This window comes from Plecotus auritus (genome assembly GCF_963455305.1).
Source record: "Plecotus auritus genome assembly, chromosome: X".
NCBI classification, from domain to species: Eukaryota; Metazoa; Chordata; class Mammalia; order Chiroptera; family Vespertilionidae; genus Plecotus; species Plecotus auritus.
In genome coordinates this window covers 3395615-3420106 of record NC_137784.1, presented here as the reverse complement: position 1 = coordinate 3420106, position 24492 = coordinate 3395615, and the positions used below count along the sequence as shown (strand labels likewise).

At 53.1% G+C, this 24492-nt stretch overlaps 1 protein-coding gene across 1 annotated transcript in view; it reads right to left on the bottom strand.

The window, feature by feature from the left end:
- Positions 1 to 4588: 4588 nt before the first annotated feature.
- Positions 4589 to 24492, bottom strand: part of WWC3 (WWC family member 3) — a 122615-nt gene continuing 102711 nt past the window's right edge. Inside the window, exons 15-23 of the mRNA XM_080652841.1 lie at positions 23552 to 23744; positions 21780 to 21986; positions 21028 to 21167; positions 19796 to 19961; positions 15019 to 15183; positions 11490 to 11582; positions 9956 to 10183; positions 9549 to 9676; positions 4589 to 7012 (exon numbers count right to left, since the gene is read on the bottom strand). Coding sequence (XP_080508967.1) covers positions 6946 to 7012; positions 9549 to 9676; positions 9956 to 10183; positions 11490 to 11582; positions 15019 to 15183; positions 19796 to 19961; positions 21028 to 21167; positions 21780 to 21986; positions 23552 to 23744 — 1387 coding nt within the window. The 3' untranslated portion in view covers positions 4589 to 6945. The remainder of the gene's footprint in view (positions 7013 to 9548; positions 9677 to 9955; positions 10184 to 11489; positions 11583 to 15018; positions 15184 to 19795; positions 19962 to 21027; positions 21168 to 21779; positions 21987 to 23551; positions 23745 to 24492) is intronic.

The window sequence follows — 24492 nt, the reverse complement described above, 5'->3', positions numbered from 1 at the left end:
TTAAAGCATTCCTGACAGACACCCATGAGCCTGGGCCCAATGGGAGGAGATCCGTGCGTGGTTAAGAGGATTCACATCGCAGGATGTCAGTTCTCCCAGACTGTAAACTGGATGCAATTCCAGGAACAACGTCCTCGTTCCTCCCCGGAGCCGGACAAGTGGGTCATAAAATCCATTTCAAGGAGCAAATAAGCAAAATAGCCAAGAAAGCGCTTCAAGAGAAGAAAGGGGGGGCCAGCCCTTCGAGGCACGAGCGCGTGCCAGGGACACCTGTCACCCAGAGTCGCGCTCAGGGAAGGGCACGCGTTCCGACTGCAAGGGGCAAAGCCTCACTAGTGTGCCTGTGTACCGGTGACATGGTGGGGAAACTGTTGCGTGCGTGGCTGGTGAGAAGGCGCAGTGGTACCCGCCCCCGCAGGAGGGAAAGGTGGTGATGCCCAGCTGAATGCCACATGCCTTTACCCTTTCACCGCGAGACCCCACTAGAGGGGATCGGTCCCACAGAAACGCTGGCAAAAATATGAAGAGATGTCTGCAGCAGGCTCTGCATCGCTGAATTATCTATCTATGCATAAAAGCTAAGCGACCGTTCGACCGTTCGACCGGTAGCCATGACGTGCACTGACCACCAGGGGGCAGACGCTCAATGCACAGGCAGGGAAACATGGAACAGCCTGATGAATCTCAGAGGGAAGGGAGGAGGGGGGAGGGTGGCAAGAGATTAACCAAAGATCTTATATGCAGACTAGAGGCCCGGTGCATGGTTTCATGTGCCGGTGGGGTCCCTCAGACTGGCCTGCGGGGATCGGGCCGAAACCAGCAGTCCGACATCCCCCGAGGGGTCCTGGATTGCGAGAGGGCACAAGCCAGGCTGAGGGACCCCACCACACCGGTGCACGAATCCGTGCACTGGGCCTCTAGTATATATATATATATATATATATATATATATAATTGATTTCAGAGAGGAAGGGAGAGGGAGAGAGAGAGAGAAACATGAATGATGAGAGAGAATCATGGATCGGCTGCCTCCTGCACGCCCCACACTGGGGATCGAGCCCGCAACCCGGGCATGTGCCCTGACCGGGAATCAAACCGTGACCTCCTGGTTCATAGGTCCACACTCAACCACTGAGCCATGCTGGCCGGGCTGAATTCTTTTTATTTTATTTTTATTTTTTGTTAATTTTCACCTGAGGATATCTTTCTCATTGAATTTGAGAGAGAGTGGAAGGGAGAAGGGAGGGGGGGGGAGGAGGAGGAGGAGGAGGGGAGAGAGAGAAGGTAGAGAGAAATATACATGTGAGAGAGATGAAACACGTGGATTGGTTGCCTCCCGCATGAACCCAGGAATCGAACCTGCGACCCTTCAGTGCACGGGCTGACGCTCTACCCACTGAGTGGCCGGCCAGGACTGAATTCTTAATAGCAGAAGACTATTAACACCAGGCGATGGTGGAATAAATTATGGTAGCTCCACTAACGCGGAGGTCAAAGGTGAAGAGAAACGGAGCCTGGGGGGCGGTGGGAGCGGTTGAGTGGAATTTGCACGTGGGATGGGCGAGGCAGCGAGAGGGCGCATGGTAGTGGGTTGGATGATGACCCTCCAAAAGCATGTCCAGCTGGAATGCGTGAACGTGACCGTTTTGGAAAACAGTCTTTGCAGAGGAAAAGGTCTTCAGATGAGATCATCCTGGATTAACTGGTGGCCCCACGTCCGATGACACGGGTTCTCCTAACAGACGGGGGAGCAAGAGACAGAGGAGGGGGCAGTTGAAGATGGGGGCTGAGTTTGGAGTGATGGCTCTACAAGCCAGAGACCTCTAAAGATGGGGTGGGGCCCGGGCAGTGTGGCTCAGTGGTTGAGCATCAACCTATGAACCAGGAGGTCACAGTTCGATTCCTGGTCAGGGCACATGCTCGAGTTGCGGGCTTGGTCCCCAGTAGGGAACGTACAGGAGGCAGCCGATCCATGATTCTCTCTCATCATTGATGTTTCTCTCTCACCATTGATGTTTCTCTCTCTCTCCCTCTCCCTTCCTCTCTGAAATCAATACAAATATATATATATTTTTAAAGACAGGGTGGGGATGCAGCCCTGGCAGCCGGAGGAAGCAGGAAGGAGCCCCCCGCAAGCCTTCAGGGGAGCACAGCGCTGCCGTTGCCTTGATTTTTGACACTTCTGGCCTCTAGGACTGTTGACAAGAAGTTTCTGTCGTTTTAAGCCAAGTTTGTGGGACACTGTTACAGTGGCCAATCCAGGCTTTGGTGGTCTCTTGAGATAGATCTTTGCCAAAAGGCAGGGGGAGAAAAGTGTGGGTGGTGTGCTGCCACTTACCAGAGGGAGGGGAGCACATTCAAACATAGATGTGTACCTATGTGTGTATGTATATTCACCTGCACTGTGTGTCCACTTCTGTGGACATGCATTATATGTGCATATATACTTGTCTATCTGCTTATATTAAAAATAATGCAGGGAGTCCGGCTGGCGTGGCTCAGGGGTTGAGCTTCAACCTATGAACCAGGAGGTCAGGGTTTGATTCCCGGTCAAGGGCACATGGCCAGGTCGCGGGCTCGATCCCCAGTGTGGGGCGTGCAGGAGGCAGCCGGTCCATGATTCTCTCTCATTGTTGACATTTCTCTCTCTCTCTCTCCCTCTCTGAAATCAATAAAAATATTTTTAAATAATTTTAAAAATTGATAGAATTATAATTGCTATCATTTTGCAACCCACAGTGAATTCATGGATCTAGGCATTGATGGACGTTGCGAACTTACAAAAAGAAACATTATAAGCCGCCTGGTGGGTGAACATATGAATGTCTTGCCACCCACTTCCCCGCAAAGGAAGGGGCCACATGAGCCGGACTCTGATCATGCTGCGGGATTCAGCAGCTCTTCCCAGGAGTTATTTCTAGGAGAGCTCAGAGGCGCAGGGATACAATCAGCGAAGCCCAGAAAGTGGGGGACTAGGAGGACATGCGCCCTTGTTTCTTCAACAAATGACTCAGTGTGTTGAGCGGGGGTGGGGGGGGGATCCTGTAGATTAAAAACAGACACAACTAGAGTGAGACACCACTTCGCACCTGCTGGGACGGCTGCGATCAACATGACCGAACAAGCAGTGGCCACAACGTGGAGCAACTGGAACCCCGTGCCCCACTGCCAGCCTGGCAGGTCCTCCTACCGCCCAACATGGAGTTACGGCGGGACCCGGCAGCCCACTGTCAGACACAGGAGAGATGAAAACATCCGTCCAAAACTCCAACGTGAATGGTCACAGCAGCATCGTTCCTAACAGCTCACAACAGCCGTCTGGGAGCTGGGTAAACTAAGTGGGGCCGTCCACACGATGCGCTATCATGCCGCAACCGAGAGGCGTGGAGTTCTGACACACGCAGCAGGGGTGACCCTGGATAGCATGATGCCGAGTGAAAGAAGCCAGACACACAAGGCCACACAGTGTGACTCCATCGATATGAAATGTCCGGAACAGGCACAGCCACAGACAGAAAGCAGATCAGCCGTCGCCGGGGACCGGGGGAGAATCGGGGTGACTGTTAATGGGTACAGGGTTCCTTTTGGGGATGATGGAAAATTTCCAGAATTAATAGTGATATTTGCACAGCTCTGCGTATACTAAAAACTGCTGAATTATATGCTTTAAAAGGGTGAGATGTCCGGCAAGTGGATTCTACTAGTACAGTGGTCGGCAAACTCATTAGTCAACAGAGCCAAATATCAATAGTACAACGATTGAAATTTCTTTTGAGAGCCAAATTTTTTAAACTTCAACTATATAGGTAGGTACATTGTTATTAACTTAATTAGGGTACTCCTAAGCTGGCCTTTGCTAAAAACTCAAGGGGCCAAAGAGCCGCATGTGGCTCGCGAGCCGCAGTTTGCCGACCACTGTACTAGTATCTCAAACAAGCTGTTACCAAGAAAACCAGATTGATGGTTGCCAGCGGTGGGAGGTAAGGGGGTGCGAGAAATGGGTGAAGGGTTTAAAAAATATATAAAGATTTTAAAATCCCAATAAACAGATCATATTTGGATTCCGTTCAGTTTAAAAGAGAATGATCACCCTGGCCAGTGTGGTTCAGTGGTTGAATGTTGACCTATGAACCAGGAGGTCACAGTTCAATTCCTGGTTGGGGTACATGCCTGGATTATGGGCTCGATCCCCAGTGGGGGGCATGCAGGAGGCAGCCGGTCCATGATTCTCTCTCATCATGGATGTTTCTCTCTCTCCTTCTCCCTTCCTCTCTATAAAATAAAGTTTTAAAAAACTCTTTAAAAAAAGAATAACCTGAGAGACGACTGGGAAGATGAACCCTGGTTAATGACATTAAGGACGTAGCTAATGTCATTTAGGGGAAGGACAGGGGAGGCAGATGGAGGGTAGACGGAACGAGAGCAGCCAGGGCCGATCCGTGTGGAAGGAGGGATGGCTGTGTGTGTTCATTTCACTCTCTTTATGCCTCTATTTGTATGTTGAAAAATGATATACATCTTTATATATCTAAGTCTCCGTAATTACAGGATTTTAAAAAATCACACATTTCCACTTTGTTCTTAAGGCAGATTAGTTTAATTTTTATAGAAGAAATACTTTCAAGCAATACAAATGACACAATTAGAACAGAGATGACTACTGATTAGAACTTATTCCCACAACAGGAGGTGACAATTTCATGATCAGATGCAGTGAAGATCAAGTTCCCTTTTCCCGTGTCTGGATTCGAACTGCTGAACGTGGCCCAGGGCTCTGTACCCAGGGCGCGCACAGACCAAGTGAAACAGAAGATGAAAATACCCCTTAAGACGACAGGACTTCGCTTTCTGACGCGGGGGTGGCGTCGGACGAAGCGTCCCTGAATGAATGCGGAGTCCGCCTGCCTCCTGACCCCGGCTGGGCTGTGGCTGGCTTTGTGCCCTTTGGGGCCAGGACAGTGGGGGCTGGGGAGGGCCCCAGGTGCTCCTCAGACAGACACCGGCGCAGGCCTGCGCTTGCTTCTGGGGTTTCTGTTAAGCCCTGGGGTGGGGAGGCACCCGCGTGTAAATCTGTATGCGCTGGGTGGTGAGATCTGTTGCCAACACCACGTGAGAGCTTTACGCCCGGTGCAGCGGGCTCTCCTGGCGGGGTGGGGGGAGGGTAGCAGACAAGTGGCCTCAATGCACCGGCCCGCGGGGAGCCACGGCCAGGGGACTCTCCCGCGTGAGGGAGCCGTGCACCCGGAGGCCAGGGCAGACAGTGGTTGGTGAGAGTTTCAGCAGCGCATGGAGGGGGCCGGCCACTGTCCTCCCGGCTCCGCAATGCCGTCTGCGGGGCAGCGACGCTTTGCGCGTCTCTCTCTCTCTGTTGTGGGCATGAACACAGGGCAATCAGCCAAAAAACGAAACGCAACAAAAAACCAGCGAGCGTCGAGGCACGAATACATAGCAAGAGAGGACAAGGGTGAAAAGCGTAAAGTTTTCAGTCTTACCACCACTGACAACTTCCATTGCCCGTGACAGGTCGCGTGTCAATGAAATGCTTTTACAAAATTCACTTTTAATAAATGCAAAAGGGGGGGTGGGCTCTACAAGGGGGCGATCACAGACTAACGAGAAGAGACATCGATTAAAGGGGCGCTTCCGGGGAGGGGCAGGCAACCTAGGCGGAGAGTTCCTCTTTCTTCTCCAATTCGTGTGACCACCTCACGCACTTCTCTGCGGCTCAGAAGGGAGAGTGCATTCCGTATACAATAAATACGCATTAGGCAAAATATTTATATCATTTGGCATTTCAAAAGAATAATGGGATTTTTATTACACAAAAAAATTTTCTCATGAACTACTTCTAAGATTTCTTAAGAAATATTGGGGAGATTCCAGTATTGGGGGGGGGGAAGGATTCTGATCTCAATCCGATTTCTCACATCCTCTCCTGTGAATGACTCGCTGGGTGACAGCAGTCACCCGCATGCGCATGCGCTTCCTTCCCCAGAAAAGCGCCTTCAGAGATCAAGCCTAAGTCAGAGGTCAGACGGCTGTCGCCTAGGCCGGAGTCACTGACTGGTGACAGTGCGTTCCTAGGTCTCTTTCACTTTCCTTCATGACAGAGCAGTAGAACGGGAGCCCCACACCGCCTTCCTGGTGGTCAAGGTCAGGGTCGGCTGGGGTGCACCAGAGGGGCGGGCTGCCCGGGTTGGTGCAGGGCAGTGTGGGCAGCCGCTGGGGACAGGCAGGCCCCAGCCAGGGCTGCTTCCAAAGCTTCAAACTCGGGGGGGGGAGCACAGAACAGTGCGCTGACACAACACAGAAATGGGGGCTCTGGGCGCCCAGTCCCTGCGGGGGACCGGGCTCTGCGACTGAGCCCCAGGTGGGATCTCAACAGGACACAGTGAGTGTGACAGTGGACAATATACACAATCAAGGCGCACAGGAGAAACTGGTACGAGTGACGAGTTTAGCACGAAGTGTTTGCATGTCCGTGTCAGAAACAAAACCGGCCCCAAGGTCCCATTCTACTGCGTGACAAATACTGAAGAACACAGTTTCAGCCTTAAAATACATCTTAAAGTCAGTGTTTTCCTTCAAGGAAAAAAAGTACTATAAATAAGTTACAATACAGTGAATTTGCCTGAACTCACTTCGTTTCTGTCTTCAGCCTTTAAATCAAATAAAACAGCGTAAAAACTGTACACTCTTAACATGACAGTTGATCTTTTATAAAATAACTTGTCTTCAGAGATGTCAGGTTCACAACAAGGAAAAACCACGCCCTGTTGCCGTCACTATTATAAAATATATATGTATAGATATATGTGTGTTTTTTTTACAAAATGTGTATATTAATAGCTTTGCACAAATATTTTAAGGACAACTTTAGCTAGTCTAAGAACTTCATGAAAATAAAACAGGAAGATAAATACTTCGTGTGTACAAAGCACTACATCAAACATCATCGGCGGGCAGAGGAGGTATGTTAATCCTTGGTCTTGTGAAGAACGCTATCTTCTCCCTGCGCCGGGAAAGAATTCCAGGTTAGACACCCATATAAACGCAAGCAGACCTGCCAGGAGGCTGCAATACCAATGAAAGCTTTTCTTAGTCACAGAACAAACTGAATTGAAATCCCAACTACAAATCTGTTTGTATATAGAGTCTCTACTTAAAAAAATTTTTTTGATTTTATTTTGAGAAAGAGAGGAAGGGAGAGGGAGACAGAAACATCAATGATGAGAGAGAATCATTGATCAGCTGCCTCCTGCACGCCCCCTACTGGAGATCAAGCACACACCCCGGGCATGTGCCCTGACTGGGGATTGAACCAGTGACCTCTGGGTTCATGGGTTGATGCTCAACCACTGAGCCCCGCCGGCCGGGCTAGAGCCTCTACATTTTAATAGAAGTTGCAAAGGACTGTGAGGGCAAGGGTTTGTCTCTAGAGCCTAGAACAGTGCCTGCTACGTGGCAGGTACTCAGCAAATATTTGCTTTATTAAAAAATGAATAGCTGAAACCGGTTTGGCTCAGTGGATAGAGCGTCGGCCTGCGAACTGAAAGGTCCCAGGTTCGATTCCGGTCAAGGGCACGTACCTTGGTTGCGGGCACATCCCCAGTGGGGGGTGTGCAGGAGGCAGCTGATCGATGTTTCTCTCTCATCGATGTTTCTGACTCTCTATCCCTCTCCCTTCCTCTCTGTAAAAATCAATAAAATATATTTTAAAAAAATGAATAAATAATATCTACAAATGAAGGTGTTCTAAGTCAGAATTGAAGGAAGGTAGCTATAGTGCTTTATGTTCTTTTATGATGGGAATGTGAAAATTCAGGGTATGAAAAAATTCAGGGTAAAAGTCAGGCACATATTACTCAGCCATAAAAAGGAATGAAGTGCCCTGGACTGTTTTGCTCAGTGGTTGGTGCATCGGCCTGCAGACCGAAGGGTCCCGGGTTCAATTCCAGTCAAGGGCACGTACCTTGGTTGCAGGCTCAGTCCCCGGCCCTGGTCAGGGCACACATGGGAGGCAGCCAATGGATGTGTCTCTCTCACATTGATGTCTCTCTCTCTCTCTCTCTCTCTGTCTCTCTCCCTCCCTTCCATTCTCTTTAAAATGATCAATGGAAAGAATATCCTTGGGTGAAGATTAAGAGAACAAAACAAAAAAGAGGAATGAAATTCTGACACACGCTGTAATGTAGACGAACCTCAAGAAAACATTATCCGAAGAAGCCAAGCAGAAAAGACTATGTACTGTATGGCTCCGCTGATGGAAATGTCCAGAACAGGCACATCCATAGAGACGGGGGTAGGCTGCTGGTTGCCAGGGGCCGGGGGAGGGGTGACTACTAATGGACTTCCTTCGGGGGTGATGGAAGCGTTTGGGAACTAGACAGATGGAGTGGTTGCAAAACACTCTGGCTGTATTAAGTGCCATGGAGTTGTTCACTTGAAATGGTTCGTTTTAAGCTAGGTGAAGAGCTGAGGGAACACTCATCTACGGAATTCAAATTCAAGGCAGCGGTCCCTCCGGTGTGGGAAGTCTGAGGCTGCTGATGTTTGATTCTGGCCATGTGGAGTCTGTGACTATTCCCTGAACTATTTCACACCTAGGACACGCACACTTCCTGTATGTGCGTTATGCTTCCATCAGAAAAGGCCACGGTGAAACATATATGTATATATGTAAATCACTGTTAATAACAGCAAACATTTGGAAAGAAACAGGTTATAAATGGGGTTTTCAGGCAAATGATACCTATGAGATGAGCCCCTGGAGCCAACACAGGGACGGACTGCATGGCAACATGGGATATTTTCATTTAAACAAAGCTAAATGCAAATGGAGCCATGCCCGGCTGGCGTGGCTCAGTGGGTGAGCGTAGAACTATGGAACCAGGAGGTCACGGTTCGATTCCCGGTCAGGGCACAGGCCCGGGTTGCAGGCTCCATCCCCAGTGGGGGGCATGCAGGAGGCAGCCGATCAGTGATTCTCTCTCATCATGGATGTTTCTCTCTCTCTCTCCCTCTCCCTTCCTCTCTGAAATCAATAAAAATACATTTTTTAAAAAAGAATAAGAGCCCTAGCCGGTTTGGCTCAGTGGATAGAGTGCCGGCCTGTGGACTGAAGGGTCCCGGGTTCGATTCCAGTCAAGGGCACATGTCCAGATTGTGGGCTCGATCCCCAGTAGGGGGAGTGAAGGAGGCAGCCAATCACTGATTCTCTCTCATCATTGATGTTTCTATCTCTCTCTCTCCCTCTTCCTTCCTCTCTGTGATTTCAGAGAGGATATAAAAAATATAAAAAAATATTTTTAAAAAAGAAAACGAAAAAAAAGAGAGATTAACCAAAAAAGAATAAGAAATTTTTAAAAACTGGAACCCACATTATTACTATAAGTAGCATGACCAAAGTGTCTAGAATAAAACGAGCAGAAGAAAACCTGGAAATGCTAACAGCACGGGGAACCCTGTCTTGGGGGGTTTCGGGACTTCCGGCAGCTGATGACCACAGAGGCCGGACAGTGAGGAGCCGGAAGCGGCTGCGCCCCTACCTGAAGGTCTGCACCTGCACGGGCTCCTTGTGGTTCTGCCCCCGCAGCTGGCAGACCCCTTTGGAGGCCTTCTTCAGCATCTTCTCAGCTGCCTGTTCCTGGTGGAAGTCAAGCTTGGTCTGTCTGGTCTGGAGTGGCAACATGGGAGGAACAAGGCGGTTTACTTCCAGTTTTAAGGACGAATGAATGAAGCCACTTCCAGCTCTGGGGGCGCAAAGGGGAGAAAGGCCCGCCGCACCCACTTCCCCAGGGAACCTTCACAGCAGCTCCTCAGGGTCACACCTCACAGACGTGGGACCCAGAACCCCACTGGACAGAGAGGCCCAGCCGGCTGCCATGAGGGTTTGACCACCTGAAAGGCTTCCTCCCGAGCTCTGCAGCGGCTGCGCCCGGGCCCGGCTGCTCACCTGCCGCTCCGCTTCCTTCAGCAGGCTCCGGAATCGCTCGTCCCGCAGCACCCAGTGCGGGAGGTCGGTCTGGCCTCGGAGCTGCGCGTCCTCCAGGCGCTGCCTCAGCTCGCGGAGGGTGCAGATCTCCTCGTTCAGCTGCCTCTGCCGAGTCTTCGACGCCTGGAGGTCCAGCTCCAGGTCCAGGGACGTGCGGGCCATGAGCTCGGCCAGGGATGACCTACAGGACTGCAGGAGACCACAGCCGTGAGCGCGCACTCGGACCAGACACGCGGGCACCATGCGGCCAGCACGCTCGGGCCTTCGAGAAGGTTCTTCCCCCAATACAGGAGACAATGGAGTAGAATTATCAGGGAGGTATTTGTCTTCGCATGGCCCAGTGTTTAAAAACCAAACACAACATAGATTTGGGAGAGATTAATTTACATCTTGGTTCAATATCCAGTTAGTGACAGCAAATTTTTTTCTGTAATGATGATGGATGTATAGGCAAAGGTGTGCAGAAACAGACCCTCCCCTATGGGGCTGGCAGGATAAAAAATGGGCATAATCATTCTAAAGTGCTATTTCACAATATATATCAAAAGCCAAAACATGTGCATTTTCTTTCGTTCCGAAATTTCATTTTCACTTGCATTTGAAAGGTACAACTGATGATGTGTAAAAGTGATCCAATTAAGGTGCAGGACAAAAAAACACTAAATATATATAACATGAGGAAACGTATTAAGTAAATTACAAGGTCAGCACAGAATGCAGCCATGGGAAAAAGTTAAAAAACCACTGACGTGGAATATTAACCATGCACTGCATAGGGGGAAGCATGTCACAAACCATACAAGGGCTTTTGTTTAAAATCCCAGAACCCAGCTGGCGTGGCTCAGTGGTTGAGCGTTGACCTATGAACTGGTTCGATTCCCAGTCAGGGCACATGCCCGGGTTGTAGGCTGATCCCCAGTGGGGGGCATGTAGGAAGCAGCTGATCCATGATTCTCTCATCGTTGATGTTTCTATCTCCTTCTCCCTCTCCCTTCCTCTCTGAAGTCAATAAAAAAAAATTTTTAAAAATGTAAAGAACGCCCGAAACCGGTTTGGCTCAGTGGATAGAGCGTCGGCCTGCGGACTGAAGGGTCCCGGGTTCAATTCCGGTCAAGGGCATGTACCTTGGTTGCGGGCACACCCCCATTGGGAGGTGTGCACGAGGCAGCTGATCGATGTTTCTCTCTCATCGATGTTTCTAGCTCTCTATCCCTCTCCCTTCCTCTCTGTAAAATATCAATAAAATATATTTTTAAAAAAAATGTAAAGAACATGAATTACCTTACATCTTAGATCATGATATATATTATCTTAGGAAATGAAGAAACATGGGTAACATTTTGACATCGTTACGCTTTTAACATTTTTACCTAAGTAAACAAGGAAATAAATAAATGACCTTCTAATGAACATGACCTAAAAGGCTGCCTCTAGGAAGGTTTGTGAGAATAACTCCTGGGAAGTGTAGATGCCACATTAGCCTACGTGCACACACCTGCTTATAGCGGAGGGTCCGTCTTTCCAAAGTGTTGCGGACGAAGGGGGACTTCCGGGGCAGCGTGGAACTGTCGCTGTCGCTGCGATAAAGCTGCACCAAAAACAATGCGGTTCAGAAAGGCTCTCTCCGCAAGTCCACGGCCCCCTCCCCGCGCTCGGATCTGGCCTATTTCCTTTCTCCTCACAGGTACTCAAAGGCATGGATCACTGTACAGCTTTACCAAGACTCCCGGTTTCAGTAAAAACAAAACCTAGCCGAAACCGGTCTGGCTCAGTGGATAGAGCGTCGGCCTGCAGACTGAAGGGTCCCGGGTTCGATTCCGGTCAAGGGCATGTACCTTGGTTGCGGGCACATCCCCAGTAGGGGGTGTGCAGGAGGGAGCTGATCGATGTTTCTCTCTCATCGATGTGTCTAGCTCTCTATCCCTCTCCCTTCCTCTCTGTGAAATATCAATAAAATATATTAAAAAAAAAAACAAAAAAAACCTACACAAGACTTTTTTAAGTAAAACGAACGACCAAAAAACCCCACAGAAAACAAATGAGCAAACCACCCCCACCTCCACCCAGCCCTCCCTCGAGGCCATCAACTGCACCTCCCGAGGTTCCCCCCCCCCCCCCCACCGCTGATTGAGTCAACAACACTGTCCCGCCAGCAGCAGGGAGCCTGGGGGATGAGGTGTGAGGCCGGGAAAGCGGGCACTGTCCCCAGCGCTTTTCACTCTTCATCGCTGTCACAGGCTTGCTGCTGGTTTGGGCCGGATCTGGGAAAAGAGGCTTCCCAGCAAAGCAGCTCGTTCCTGGAGGACAGGCGGCTTCCCTCAGGGCACCCCGGGGCCCCGGGAAGGCTGCGTTCGAACAGAAAGGGAAGAACGCCTCCTTTAGGGCGCCAAGACGCTGTGCGTTTCATCTGGCGGCAGGTCCTGCTTCGGGATCCATGAGTGACTGTGTGGGAGCCGGAGTCCTTGCCTTCTGGCCTGACTTCCCACGCCCAGCAACGCCACATACTCAGGCAGCGCGTGCCGTGCCTCCCGACCACCGGAAACACGTATGAGAACCGAGAGGCCTCTGAACGCATCGAGGGGAAACGCGCGCTCCCAGGCAGGGCGCAGAGCAGGCTGCTCCGTCACCTCCCAATGAGCAGGCTGGCATCTGCCCCCCAGTGTCCACAAGAGCCTAGAATAAGGAGGGGATGTGAGGGCGGCCTTCCATCTAGCCAGCAGGGGTCCTCAAACTACGGCCCGTGGGCCACATGCGGCCCGCCGAGGACATTGATCCGGCCTGCCGGGTGCCGCTGCCTGTCCTGCTTAGCAGCCGACGCGTCCCGGGCCCGCAGTGCGCATAGGAATTTGTTCATAGTTTTTTTTTTTAAACTATAGTCCGGCCCTCCCACGGTCTGAGGGACAGGGAACTGGCCCGCTGTTTAAAAAGTTTGAGGACCCCTGATCTAGCGCCTCCAGCCGCCTGATGCAGCGTGGGCCCCCTCGGGGCTGAATCCTGCCGGGGTAGGAATGCCCGGGCCAACCCTGTGCTGCCCAGGGCTGCCGTGGCCCACAGCCGTCGCTGCTGGCAAAGGAGAGAAGCAGGTGTCGCCAACGTGGCCACAGGGCAGCTCGGGCCCCCTGGCACCAAGCCCTGCTGCTCACTCTGCGGTGAAGGGTTCAGCTGGCCCCAAGGAAGGTCCTGGGCCAGCTCCTGGGAGGTGACCTGCAAGGCCTGGAACGTCCGAAGTGTCTTTGGGGACCTTGGACCAGGCCACGTAGTCTCTGCGTGTGATTTATGGGCCACCAGCTTGACCTCTGCAGGGGCTGCACCCCAGTCAGCCATGAGGCAATCCACTGTGCAATGCCCCACGCCCGCAGACACCGGGGCTGAGGCTCCAGGAGCTTCCCCGCCTGGCAATGCGCTGCGCGCTGTCGCCTGTCGCTGCTGGGAGAGATGCGGCGGCCTGCACGGCTCTGCTGGGATCACCCAGAAGCTGGTGCCTGGTCTCTCCCGAACTCGGCCCAGGCGCCTCTTCCTTCTGCTGACTTTGGTCTATTTGGCAAACCACCTCCATCACCAACAGAATCATGGCCCGTTGAGTCCCACGAGTCCTAGCCAATCACCGGCCCTGAGGGTGGCGTGGGGAGCCCTGAACCGCAGTGCCCGTGTGACCCGCACAGGTAGGAGGGCTTTTTATGTTGTGTGATCGACTGGCTTTGACCTGATGGGCCAGCTGCTAGGCAGTCCCTTCAACAAGTCCAATTCAGGGGAGCAGGAGGGTCAAAGTTCTCCCCAATCCAATGTCCCCCCCCCCCGGACACTGTATCAACACCATGCATGCTTAAAAGCCCTTCTCCTTCCTAGCCTGCGCGTGGCTGTCACACTGCCACTGTCTGCCAACCTCCGCCACGCTGTCCCTTCTTCAAGGACCATGGTGAGCTGGGTCTCCCCTCGGCCTGTTCACAGCTCTCAGCCCTGCGTGCACACCAACTGCCAATCGGGAAGCATCCCAGAGCTGATGGCCAGGCCCCTGGGGGTGGAACCAGGCACTAGCCCAGTGGTCGGCAAACTGCAGCTCGCGAGCCGCGGTTTGCCGCTCTGTTGACTAACGAGTTTGCTGACCACTGGGCTAGGGGCTTAATCACAAGGAACAACAACAGCCTGTAATTATTGGACTCGAGAGTCTAGATCAGTGGTCGGCAAACTCATTAGTCAACAGAGCGACCAACCACGGCTCGCGAGCTGCATGTGGCTCGCGAGCCGCAGTTTGCTGACCACTGCACTAGCCTATGTGAGGCCCCAATTTAGCAGCGAGGCTTAAGAACCACTCAGCGCCTCCCGCCATCACCCATGGGTGTGTATCTACATGTGGGGAGTCGGGACCCTGTGCCTCAGTGCCCTTGTGTGCAAGGCCCGAGCCCCCTGGGGACTCCGACACAGCCACTTCAGGACTCCCCCCCTCGGCAACGCGACTTCCTGATCTCAACCCCGCTCGGGGTAGTCCCTATATCCATTTGTTATCCCTTAGAGCAAGGGTGGGAACCCTTCCCCCCTCAAAGGGCCATGGCGTATTTATAACATCATTCGGGGGCCCTACAAAATCACCAACTTAAACATGAGCCTGTTCTATGTGGCCAGACATTTCATTAACTCACCCCTAATTGCCTTGGCAGGGCCAGACCACGTGATTTTGCGGGCCTCATACGGCCCGAGGGCCGGACGTTCCCCACCCCTGGCTTAGACTGTAGAAATGAGTTACCCTGCCTCCTGACCATGCATCGGTGCGTATACAACCCTGGGAGGCCGGTGGGAAATGTATTAGAATTCAGAAGAAATGCAGTTAGATACGCACGGGCAAGGCGGGGAAATGAGACCAGCAAGGATTCGCATGCGCGCAAGCATGCTGTTCACTCCTGGGATTAGCTGTGAGAACGCTTATGTCTTTTAGCATAAAAAGTAAAAATGAAAACACAACTGGCGGGGGGGGGGGGGGAGGGGGAGGGGGGGAGAAAACCTTTGGTGGCAAAGGAATGCCAACTTACTCTGCACACATACTGGCTCCGTGCCCCCGGCGAGAAAGTCTGGGAGCGGACAATCGTGCCACTGCGGACGAAAGGCGAGGCGCGGGCCCTGCGGCTGGGCCTCTCCTTCGGCAGGCTCACCAGTTCTTCCGGGAACAGGTCTTCTGTGTTGGTTTCCTTATCCACCTAGACAGTAATTCGTTCATTACCACGACTTTTCTAGAACACAGCCATCACGGGCATTTTACGCTTCACACATCCAACCCGGAATGTCTGCTATCTGCCGGCCCCTCCTCCTCTGATAAGGATCCCTATTTGCCCTTTTCCATGCAAAAAAAAGTATCTGCGTCACCCGGCCGGTGTGGCTCTGCGGTTGAACACTGACCTATGAACCAGGAGGTCACAGTTCCATTCCTGGTCAGGGCAGGGCACATGCCCGAGTTGCGGGCTTGATCACCAGTGTGGGGCGTGCAGGAGACAGCCAATCAATGGTTCTCTCTCATCAATGATGTTTCTATTTCTCTCTCTCTCTCTCCCTTCCTCTCTGAAATCAATCTATATATATAAAAGCCTAGGCAACTGTTTGACCATTTGACCGGCAGCTATAACGTGCACTGACCACCAGGGGGCAGACACTCAACACACAGGCTTGGAAACATGGGACAGACTGATGAATCTCAGAGGGAAGGGGGAGGGGGGAGGGCGGGAAGAGATTAACCAAAGATCTAATATGCATACTAGAGGCCCGGTGCACATGCACTGGTGGGGTCTCTCGGCCTGGTCTGCAGGGACTGGGCCGAAACTGGCACTCCGACATCCCCTGGGGGGTCCCAGATTGCGAGAGGGCGCAGGCCAGGCCGAGGGACCCCACTGGTGCATGAATCCGTGCACCAGGCCTCTAGTAAAAACATAATAAAAAATTTAAAATTTTTAGAAAGTCCCCTGTCCTCCTGGGCCCTGCTCTCTCTCACATACCCTGTATCAGATCCAGGATCAAATCCTCTTGGCTCCATATTCAAGATTACGCATGTTCTGACCACCTGTCACCACCCATCCACCTGGGGCACAGTGGTCTTGTGCCCGATTAGTGCGGGAGGCGTCTCACCCACCTCCCTGATTCCATGCCCGCCCCCCTTGAATCTCCTCTCAACACCCAGGGGATCCCGCTGCAACTGAAGCCACACGCAGCCACTCCTCTCCCAAGAGTGTACCCGAGAGGCCTGAAAACGGGAGTTCGCTGCTGAGAAAGGAGAGGGCGGCTAAGCTGCCCCAACCTGATCCGTAACCAAGGGAACGCGGCAAATTCCTGAGCCAGGCCTTCCGTGGAGCTGGTCACGTACACTCCCTAACAGTCCCAATTACAGAGATAAATGAGTATGGAAGGCAGGCCCTGTTCTTTCTACATCCTGATAAAGGTTTCAAAATAATTGCTTCCAGACCCATTCCCATGACTCCCTGATGCCCTGAGTCCAGATACGTGATGACCCTCCCTTATCTGTGCATTCCCTCCCGGCTGCGCTGTTTCCTTGAACGCATGGAACTCATGAAGCTGCTGACGCACCGCCGTTGCTCTGCGTCCTCCGACCTATAAAAGCCCCCCACTCACTCGCCTACAGCCGGACACGGGCTTCTTGGACTGTGCTCGCGGGCATGTCCTCAGCTGGGCCCACATAAAGACGTCTTTCCTGAAATCTACAAAGGTTCACGTCTTCTTTTCACTGACACAACAAGTACTTGCGCACGAACGTTCGCAGCAGCGTTGCTGAAATAGCCGCGAGGTGGGAACAGGAGGGGGAGGTGAAGGAAACGTGGCGTCCGTGCAAGGGACACCCCGCAGCCACGGGAAGGGCTGACGGCCGACGGACACCGTAACGCGGATGAACCCTGAAGGCACGGGGCTGAGTGGGAGAAGCCAAACCCAATGGACACATGTCGTCTGCCTCCATTCACACGAACCGTCCAGAACCGGCAGACCCACGGAGACGGGAAGCTCGCCGGTGCTGCCAGGGGCTGGGGGAGGGAGTGGGGAGTGATGCCCAGGGGTACGGGGTTCACTTTGGGCTGACAAGTGTGTTAGAACCAGACAGAGATGGTGGCCGTACAACACAGTGAACATACTCAATGCCAGTGAACTATTCATTTCACCTTATGTGAATTTCATGTCAATAAATGACTTTAAAAAAAAATCAACAAAAAAACCTCAAGTCAGATCATGTCGTCCCTGGGCTCAAACCATCCATCAGTTTCCCCCCCTCAGAAAAAAAGGGAATGTGCTGAGCGGGCCCTATATGACCTGTCCCCTTCACTTCCTGTCCTCAGCTCAGGTCCCCTCTTCAATCTGCCAGGCCAGGCCGGCGCCTGCACTTCCTCTACCCGACACCCTTCCCCAGCCCTACGCCAGGCTGCTCAAAGATCGCCTTCTCCAGGAGTCCTCCACGGCCTTTCTTTCTCCTTCATTGGAAGAAACACGTACCATTTCTCAGTGTACAGTTGAGTGGTGTCAAATACACGGAGTGGCCAGATTATGATGATCTCTGAACGCATAATAATCTGGCCACTCAGTGTGTGTCCTATATAATACAAGGCTAATATGCAAATTGTCCCCTCGACCAGGAGTTCAACCAGCAGGCAGGCCAGCCAACCACCCATGTCCCCTCCCCCTGGCCAGGCTGGCCGGACCTCACCCATGCACGAATTCATGCACCGGACCTCCAATTATACACACACACACACACACACACACACACACACACACACACTGAGTGGCCAGATTATTATGCGTTCAGAGATCATAATAATCTGGCCACTCAGTGTGTATTCACATTGCTGTGAAACTGATCTCTAGAACTTTCCATCTTCCCAAACAGAAACGCTGCCCCCACTGAACACCAACTCCCCCCTCCCCTTCCCCGGCCCCTGGCCCCCACCACCTACTTCCCCTCTCTATGAATCTACACTCGGCCCCTCAGGTTAGCGTGGTCATACAGTCAGCATGTGTCCTCTTGTGACTGGCTTATTTCACTTAGCACAGTGTCTTTGAGAGTCATCCATGTGTAGCAGGTGGCGTGCTTTCCTTTGTAAGGCTAATGTTTTATTGTACACATACGCCACGTCTTCCTTATCCATCCGCCCATCAGTGCACACGTGGGTTGGTTCCACCTCTTGGCTACTGCACATAACGCTGCTATGAACACAGGTGTGCAAATATCTCGTGGAGACCTGCTTTCAACTGTTTGGATGTATATCCAAGAGCGGGATCGCTCGGTCATGTGCAGTTCTGTTTAATTTTCTGAGGAACCTCCACACTGTTTTCCATAGTGGCTACGCCATTTTACAATCCTGACCTTTCTAGAATGCAAATGCAGATTTGCATTTCTAAGTGGGGGTCCTTCCTAAGATGGTAAATCTCTCAGAAATGTAAAGCCCGCTTCTCTACCATCTCCTCATGCAGTAGCTCCTTTGACCCTCAAACAGCGATGTCACTGGTTGCCCTGTGTGGTGCCTGTCTCCCCCAGGGCAGCGCTTCCGTTTTCTGCGCTGCTGCCCCTGTGATGGAGGCATACACGTGGAAGCAGAGAACGCAAACGCGGTGAGGACCTCACTATCAGGGCATCGAGGTGAAGGCATGTGGGTCTTCGTTGTATTAGTCTAGCAACTTCTCCATAGATTGGAAGTGTTTTAAAATGATAAGTTGACTCGGCTGGCGTGGCTCAGTGGTTGAGCATCGAGCAGTGAACCAGGAGGTCACAGCTCGATTCCCGGTCAGGGCACATGCCCGGGTTGTGGGCTCGATCCCCAGAAGGGGTCGTGCAGGAGGCAGCCAGTCAATGATTCTCTCTCACCGTGGATGTTGCTATCTCTCTCTCCCTCTCCCTTCCTCTCTGAAATCAATAAAAATCTATTAAAAGGAAAAAAAAGAGAAGCTGGAGGAGTGGGACACACCTACTAGCCTCCCACAGCCGCTCCCTGGGATCTGGGCCAATGCTTGCGAAGGGGTTCCGAACTCAGCTGAGCCCTGATCTCCCTGGAGGTGGCGGCGCGTGCGCTGTGGCCTGGGAAGCTGCCGAGGGGGCGGGCTTCGCTTCTCTAGGTATTTGTGTTGGGAGTAAGGTCAGGGTGCACGGTGATAAGATGTTCTGATGAGCTGAACAGTTTGGGAACAAAGTTTCCATAGAACCTTGATACGGTATCTCCCAAGTGCACTAGCTTGCCTTAGACATTTGTCCCCGCAAGCCTGAAAGGTGGCCTCCCTGAGGATGTGGCGATGGCCACAACTAAGGTCAGGTGAACAGAGGGGGCAAACGGACGCTCCGCTGTTCCTAACATCCCGAAGGGAGAAGAGCAAGTGTCCAAAACCGTGAGTCCCTCCCCCCGCCCCCCCAACAGCCTGCACTGTGGGTGGCCCTGGAGATGGGACGGGGTCATCCCCAGATGGCAGGTGAAGGAGTGGAAGTCAATCCTTTTTATATTCTTTTTCTTTTGAATTTCACACACATTCCTAAGGTCCCGTTCACGGATCTGAAGCCAGTCCCGGCTTTTCCTTGGCTCCCAGTGAAACAGCGCCTTCACTATCGCCCCTAATCCAGCAGCACATTCCCCACAGTCACGGTCACTAGGGCTGTCTGTCGGTCAGTCGCATCTGTCATTCTGCTGCGTCTGAGCCTGTCAACTTCGGTTGCCTTGGCCCTCTCCCCACCCATTCCCTCTGTTTCACCTGGAGGCTGCGGGGCGCACCCGCTGTCCACTGTTTGGCGAAGCCTCGGGGGGTCCCTGAAAAAACCTTGTCCCTTTTGCTTACCTTCAGAGGAGGGGGCTGGCGCTTCTCGGGGTTGTAAGGATCTGCCTGGCCCGCAATCGGGTGTCCGTGGATGGCGTCCACGCCGCCGCAGCAGGGCTCCGGGTGCGGGGGGCTGGTCTGGGTGTAGCTGCTGCAGCCACTGTCCACCGAGTCGGCCTGCCAGCTCCTAGAGGCGGACATGGCAAAAGCCGGTGGAACGCTCACCCCAGGGCGCGTCCCTGCTGCCTTCGGGGCGCAGTAGCAGAGACGCCAGGATTGGCTTCTAATCACTGCAGTTGCTTCCCTTGTAAAAGTGCACTCACGTCCTCCAGGGGAGATAATGCCACAAGGCCTTTCGTTCAGAGGCTCTGTCTGCCTTTATTACCCAACTGCACCCCGCGAACATGCCAGAATCCCGGAGCCCCTCCCCGGGCCCCTCCCCGCTTCCTGCCTGGCCCCACACATAGTACGCTCCCCTCAGCCACGCACCGCCCTCCGTAAAAGAAGCGCCTCTCAAATACATCCAGGGAGAGCTGCAGGAAGAAGCGGGAAGCTCTGGAAATAGGATGCTCTTTATGGAAAACCCTGGAAGGGAAGGATTGGACAGAAGCCAATTCACTGGAGCTGCTGGGCATCTGAATGGCTCCTCTGTGCAGGGGGCACTGTACCGCACCGAGGGCTCCCCGGCAGGGAAGAGCCAGCACGAGGTTCCACTTGGATGAAAAGCCCAGACCAGGCAAACCCGCAGAGCCAGCCGGCGCATCAGCGGCCGCAGGGGCTGGGGAGGGAGGGACGGCTGACTGCTAATGGGTGTGGGGTTTCTTTCTGGCCTGATGCAAACTGATTGTGGTGATGGTGGCACAACTCTGCGACTGTACTCAAAACCACCGGATTGTCCACTTTAAATGGCCGAATTGTACGGGAGGTAGATTTTATCTCAATACAGCTGTTAAAAAACTTCAAGGGACCGTATTGTGTTCACTGCTGGCAGAGCAGCGTCATTCAATAGCCGCGCCCTTAAGAGAAATCCCGGAACAGAAGGGGAAGGGGAAAAGCCTTCACGGGGAGCAGGGGGCAGAGGTCACAGTCCTGCCCGCAGCTCAGCATTCAGTTCCCCCTGAGGATCAGCTTCTCCGAGGAAGCGCCCAGCACTTGCTCCGGAGTGTGGATGAGCAAAGCCACTTGCTCCAGAGCCGCAGCCCACGGACACAGCCACGCCGCGTCCCCTCCCTGCCACTTCCCAGGAGCCTCACCGCTCGGACCGGGCCTCGGTCTGCTCCTCCTTCCGTTCCATCTCCTCCGTGTACTCCAGCCTCACACGCTCCTCGGCCAGCTCTCTCTCCACGGCCTGCAGCTGGGCCGTGGTTCTGGCCAGCAGCACCGTCACCGCGTCCTGGGGGAGGACAGGGACATGTCTGAGAACCAGCTCAGACCGACAGGCATGGCGCCCCCCCCCCCCCCCCCGCGCCCAGGGAGGCCCTTCCTCGCGGCTGGGAGCCGCCCTCGGCTGCTCTCCCCTGGCAAGAAGCCCACCCCAGTGTTAGCAGCAGGCTTCCTGTAGCTGAAGGTTCACGTTTAACAACAACCCATGTGCCATTCGCAACCATGAACATGTTCGTGTTAAAAAACACGATCCTGCCCGGCCAGTGTGGCTCATTGGTTGAGCGTCAACCCATGAACCAGAAGTTTACGGGTTCGATTCCCGGTCAGGTCACAGGGCCAGGTTGCGGGCTCCACCCCCAGTAGGGGGCGTGCAGGTGGCAGCCGATCCATGATTCTCTCTCCTCATTGGTGTTCCACTCTCTCTCTCCCTCTTCCTTCCTCTCTCTAAAAATCAATTAAAAATATTTTTTAAAAAGGCGCTATCATGAATAGCCGTGCACATGCAGATGTTCCATTTCTATGACTTCCCTTGAAACTGCGGCTTCTGAGGGGCCCTCCCCCAATAACCGCCCGTCTCCAGCCAGGAAGCCGAGCGAGCTGCTCCGCAGCCGGGCACACGCACCGTCTTCCCGGCGGCGGCGGCCGCGGCAGTAGCGGCGGCGGCGGCGGCGGCGGCGGTGTGCACGGGGTCCCGGGCCCCGCTCTTCTCGGCTCGCTGGCTCTCCTTCAGCCTGGGCGGCTCGGGGCTGGTGAACACCTGCACCGCGTACCAGCGCAGCTGCATTTCGCTCGGGCCGCTGCAGTTGGCCAAGTTAATCTGAGCGATGCCCTGCGCGGCGTGAAAAAGAAACGGAACAGGCAGTGAGTGATTTCACCTAAAACGCCAACACGAACCTTCTAGAACATCAGGGTCACCCCAATCCTGACCAGAGAGGAGGTAAAATGTTTCACTCCATTCAGAGGGCTGCAACCAAATGAAAGGGGTTAGAGCAGGGGTCCTCACACTTTTTAAACAGGGGGCCAGTTAGTTCACTGTCCCTCAGACCGTTGGAGGGCCGGACTATAGTTTAAAAAAAAAACTATGAACAAATTCCTATGCGCACTGCGGGCCCGGGACGCGTCGGCTGCTAAGCAGGACAGGCAGCGGCACCCGGCGGGCCGGATCAATGTCCTCGGCGGGCCGCATGTGGCCCGCGGGCCGTCGTTTGAGGACACCTGGTTAGAGGAACCTAATGGGGACAGGGACGGCTCCTCCACTGCTTTTTCAGCCCAATCAGAAAGCACCAGAGGCCTGGCCAGTGTGGCTCAGTGGTTGAGCATCAACCTATGAACCAGGAGGTCATGGTTCCAGGACACATGCCCGGGTTGTGGGCTCGATCCCCAGCAGGGGACGTGCAGGAGGCAGCTGACCCATGATTCTCTCTCATCATTGATGTTTCTATCTCTCTTTCTTCCTTCCTCTCTGAAATCAATAGATTTTTTTTTAAGAAAGCTAGAAGGGGAACAGGGGCTGAGAATGGCACCCTGGAGTGCTGGGTGGGGCTCAGGGTCCGCTGCTTGTGAAGCAGCTGATGACCTCAGGGATCTCGGAAACCAGAGAGGCCTGGCTGACCTCTACAATCACTAATTCTGCTGCCGAGGGGCCAGGGACAAAGGGCAATATTCCAGCCTTGGACAGAAAGCACTCTGGCCGCAAGCCCCGGGCGGGCAGTGGCTGGCCCGGGCCTGACGGCAGACTGCCCGGTAAAATATAGGGCATCCAGGTGAACTTGGATTCCAAATAAGCACCAGTTTTTTACAATATCAGCGTGTCCCAAATCCTGTACGGAACACCTCTGTGCTCAAAAGGTAGCTATAGTTCATTTGAAATCCAAATGTAACGGACCTTCCTATGTCCTTATTTGCCAACCCTACTTAGCTCCCTCCACTGAAAATGGGGATAATTTAAAAGCTGTCAAATGGGAGCTGTGCAAGTGTTATCTGAGAGAATGTTTAGAGTACAAAGCATGTGACAGCACAGCTGGTTTGTCGTCCCCTTCTGTCCTCCCAGTTACAGAGACCCTTAACAGGACAATTTCTAAGCAACCCATCACAGGCCACCAGGAGGAGGAGACAGAGAGGAAAGGAGGGAGGGAGACGGGGGCAGGAATGAAGGGAGGGAGAGGGGGTGACAAAGACAAAGAAAGCAGAGAGAGAGAAAAGCAGAGACAAAGGAAGATAGACAAAGACTAAGGAAGGAAGAGAGAGAGTAACAAAAGGCGAGGGATGAAGAAAGAATGGCAGACGAAGAAACAAAGCGTGATGGACAAACAAAGGAAGGAGGGCGGCAGGGAAGGGAGAAGACAGGATGTGGGGGGGGGGGGGGAGGGGAGCTTGCACATGCGCAGGCCATACCAGCAGTTCTTCCTGCAGCTGCGGATTCACTGAACACACATATAATTGAAGGGACTTCAACGTCAACATGCTTGAGTGCACAGGGATTCTGAAAACGTCATTAAATACCAGGGGGGCCTGGAATTCCACAGTCTTGGAGCAGTAGGTGTCTGGTGTGCCCGAGTCCAGTGACGGCAAGTAGACACGGACGTGTCTGGAAGCAGGAGAGAGAAGCACCGAGTCAGGATACTCAGGGTCCCACGATTCACGCACAGACACGTGTTGCACTCTTTGGACGCCCGTGGGTGGAAATGCCAGGTGTTCCAGACACAGTCCTTTTCTCAGCTAAGAGGAAGCCCGGGGAACTTACACGCCCGGGAGGTTAGGGGAAAGCCACACACGAAGAGAAAGACTTTAGCTGGGCCCGTGTGACTCAGTGGTTGAGTGTCGACCAATGAACCAGGAGGTCACAGTTGGATTCCTGGTCAGGGCACATGCCCGGGCTTCGGGCTCGATCTCCAGTGGGGGGCGTGCAGGAGGCAGCTGATCCATGATTCTCTCTCATCATGGATGTTCCTCTCTCTCTCTCTCTCCCTCCCTCTCTGAAATCAATAGAATTATATTTTTAAAAAAGAGACAGAGAAAGCCGAAACCGGTTTGGCTCAATGGATAGAGCGTCGGCCTGCGGACTGAAGGGTCCCGGGTTCGATTCCGGTCAAGGGCATGTACCTTGGTTGTGGGCACATCCCCAGTGGGAGGTGTGCAGGAGGCAGCTGATCGATGTTTCTCTCTCATCGATGTTTCTAGCTCTCTATCCCTCTCCCTTCCTCTCTGTAAAAAATCAATAAAATATATTTTTAAAAAAATTAAAAAAAAAAAAAAGAGACAGAGAAAGACTTCCGAGCCAGTAGCCAGGACTTGAGTCAGTGGAGGCTCCGCCCACCTGGCCTGGGGGTGGGGTG